The 1,795-nt window shown below is 44.1% G+C and overlaps 1 protein-coding gene across 1 annotated transcript in view; it reads left to right on the forward strand.

The window, feature by feature from the left end:
• chst15 (carbohydrate sulfotransferase 15) overlaps nucleotides 1-1,795 on the forward strand; it is a 43,732-nt gene that overhangs the window by 37,730 nt on the left and 4,207 nt on the right. The window contains exon 5 of the mRNA XM_032501424.1: nucleotides 99-255. Coding sequence (XP_032357315.1) covers nucleotides 99-255 — 157 coding nt within the window. The remainder of the gene's footprint in view (nucleotides 1-98; nucleotides 256-1,795) is intronic.

Below are 1,795 nucleotides of genomic sequence, written 5' to 3' on the forward strand. Positions count from 1 at the left end.
ACACACACACACACACACACACACACACACACACACACACACACACACACGATCTGTGTGCATGTTTTTATTCAAACCACTGTGGGTGTATTTTGCAGGAGAAGCCAGTGCGTCCACCATGTGGGACAACAACGCCTGGGTGTATTTCTATGACAACACCACAGAAGGAGAGCCTCCTTTCCTTATTCAGGACTTCGTCCATGCCCTGCAGCCTAATGCCCGCTTCATCATCATGCTCAGGGACCCAGTAGAAAGGTGAAAGTGATCTCTGTTTTACCACCTCCCACTGCATATCTGCAATGAAATGCCTGGAACAATGCCAATCCAGTTCTGACAAGCACACCGCTATTTTTATACTTCTATCATGAATGTTTACACTGCATATACAGACGGATACATTCCCTATTTACAGGAAACAAAAGACCTACAGTCGCAAATGATGCGTTGCCTTTTACTGATCCTGGGTGCCACTTTCAGGGTTTTCCCTGTATTTTAGCGCAAAGGTGCAAATGTCGTAATACGCTTACTTGCTAATTTAATGTGTCATCAATAATTATTTGCTTAAAGCTTATTGGTTGTCTGTTGCAGCTACGGAGAGATAACTAAAAAAAAAAAATTGGAGGGGAAAAAATTAAAAGCTAGTCGATCTTAAAAAAAAAAATAAAAAAGTACCATGGCATGAAAACTTCACTTAATGGAGGTTTTTTTAACATTAATATGCGTCCCCCAGCCGGTCTATGGTCCCCTGGTGGCTAGAAATGACAATAGGTGTACACCAAGCCCTGGGTATCCTGCTCTCTCCTAAAAGATATGATATTCAGATATGGAATTAGGGGACCACTAAGGTCTATATAAAAGCATCCAAAGAGCACCATGTCATGGGACCTTTAAGCCGAAGTTATACTGTCTGTGGCGGAGGTGATGACAACGTTATGTCATCAGAGGAAGGCTCTATGCGGACTCCACACGGCTGGGTCATTTATTCAGATGAACTGTTCCCAGAAGGACCGCTACTCACAACTATAACATTACTGCCAACTTCATACTCATGAACGCACACATCCATATCTTCACATCTCTCTCTCCCTGCCAACTAGTAGACTGCAGCTGCCATTGTGTGGAACATGCATTGTGTGTGTGTGTGGTGTGTGTGTGTGTGTGTGTGTTGTGTGGTGTGTGTGTGTGTGTGTGTGTGTGTGTGTGTGTTTAGCTGTGACACTGTGCTGCTGTGTGCACAAACCACCATGCGAAACGGTGTGCAGAAGAGGCCGATTTACACAGTGTTGCACGAAAACGCTTAGGCCCTGCGCCTACGTCGTATAATGGTAGGGAAAAAACCTGCATCCATTGTGATGCCTTTATCAGAGCCGTGGACTTACTGCTAAATGCCTGCAAGGGGGAATTTTATGTTGTTAAGTGTCAACATTGATTTTTTACTTCATTTAATTCAATTCAATTTATAGTATCATTCATAACAAGAGTTATCCGAGACACTTTCAGATAGAGTAGGTCCCAACAGTTCTAGTAGTTTCCTCCAGAGCAAGCAACAGTGGCGAGGAAAAACTTCCTTAGGCAGAAACCTCGGACAGACCCAGGCTCTTGGTAGGCGGTGTCTGACGGGCCGGTGGGGTTAGAATAAGAGTGGAATAACAAAATAGAAAAAAATAGAGTTTGTAGCAGTTCTTTGTAATAGTTCATGGCATAGCGGGTCACTGTGGGCACTACAAGGCAAAGCAAGATGTAGCTGTGCACCGCAGAGTGTAGCAAGATGAACATGGCATCGCAGAACGTGGAG

Source organism: Etheostoma spectabile, chromosome 21 (genome assembly GCF_008692095.1).
Source record: "Etheostoma spectabile isolate EspeVRDwgs_2016 chromosome 21, UIUC_Espe_1.0, whole genome shotgun sequence".
Lineage (NCBI taxonomy): Eukaryota > Metazoa > Chordata > Actinopteri > Perciformes > Percidae > Etheostoma > Etheostoma spectabile.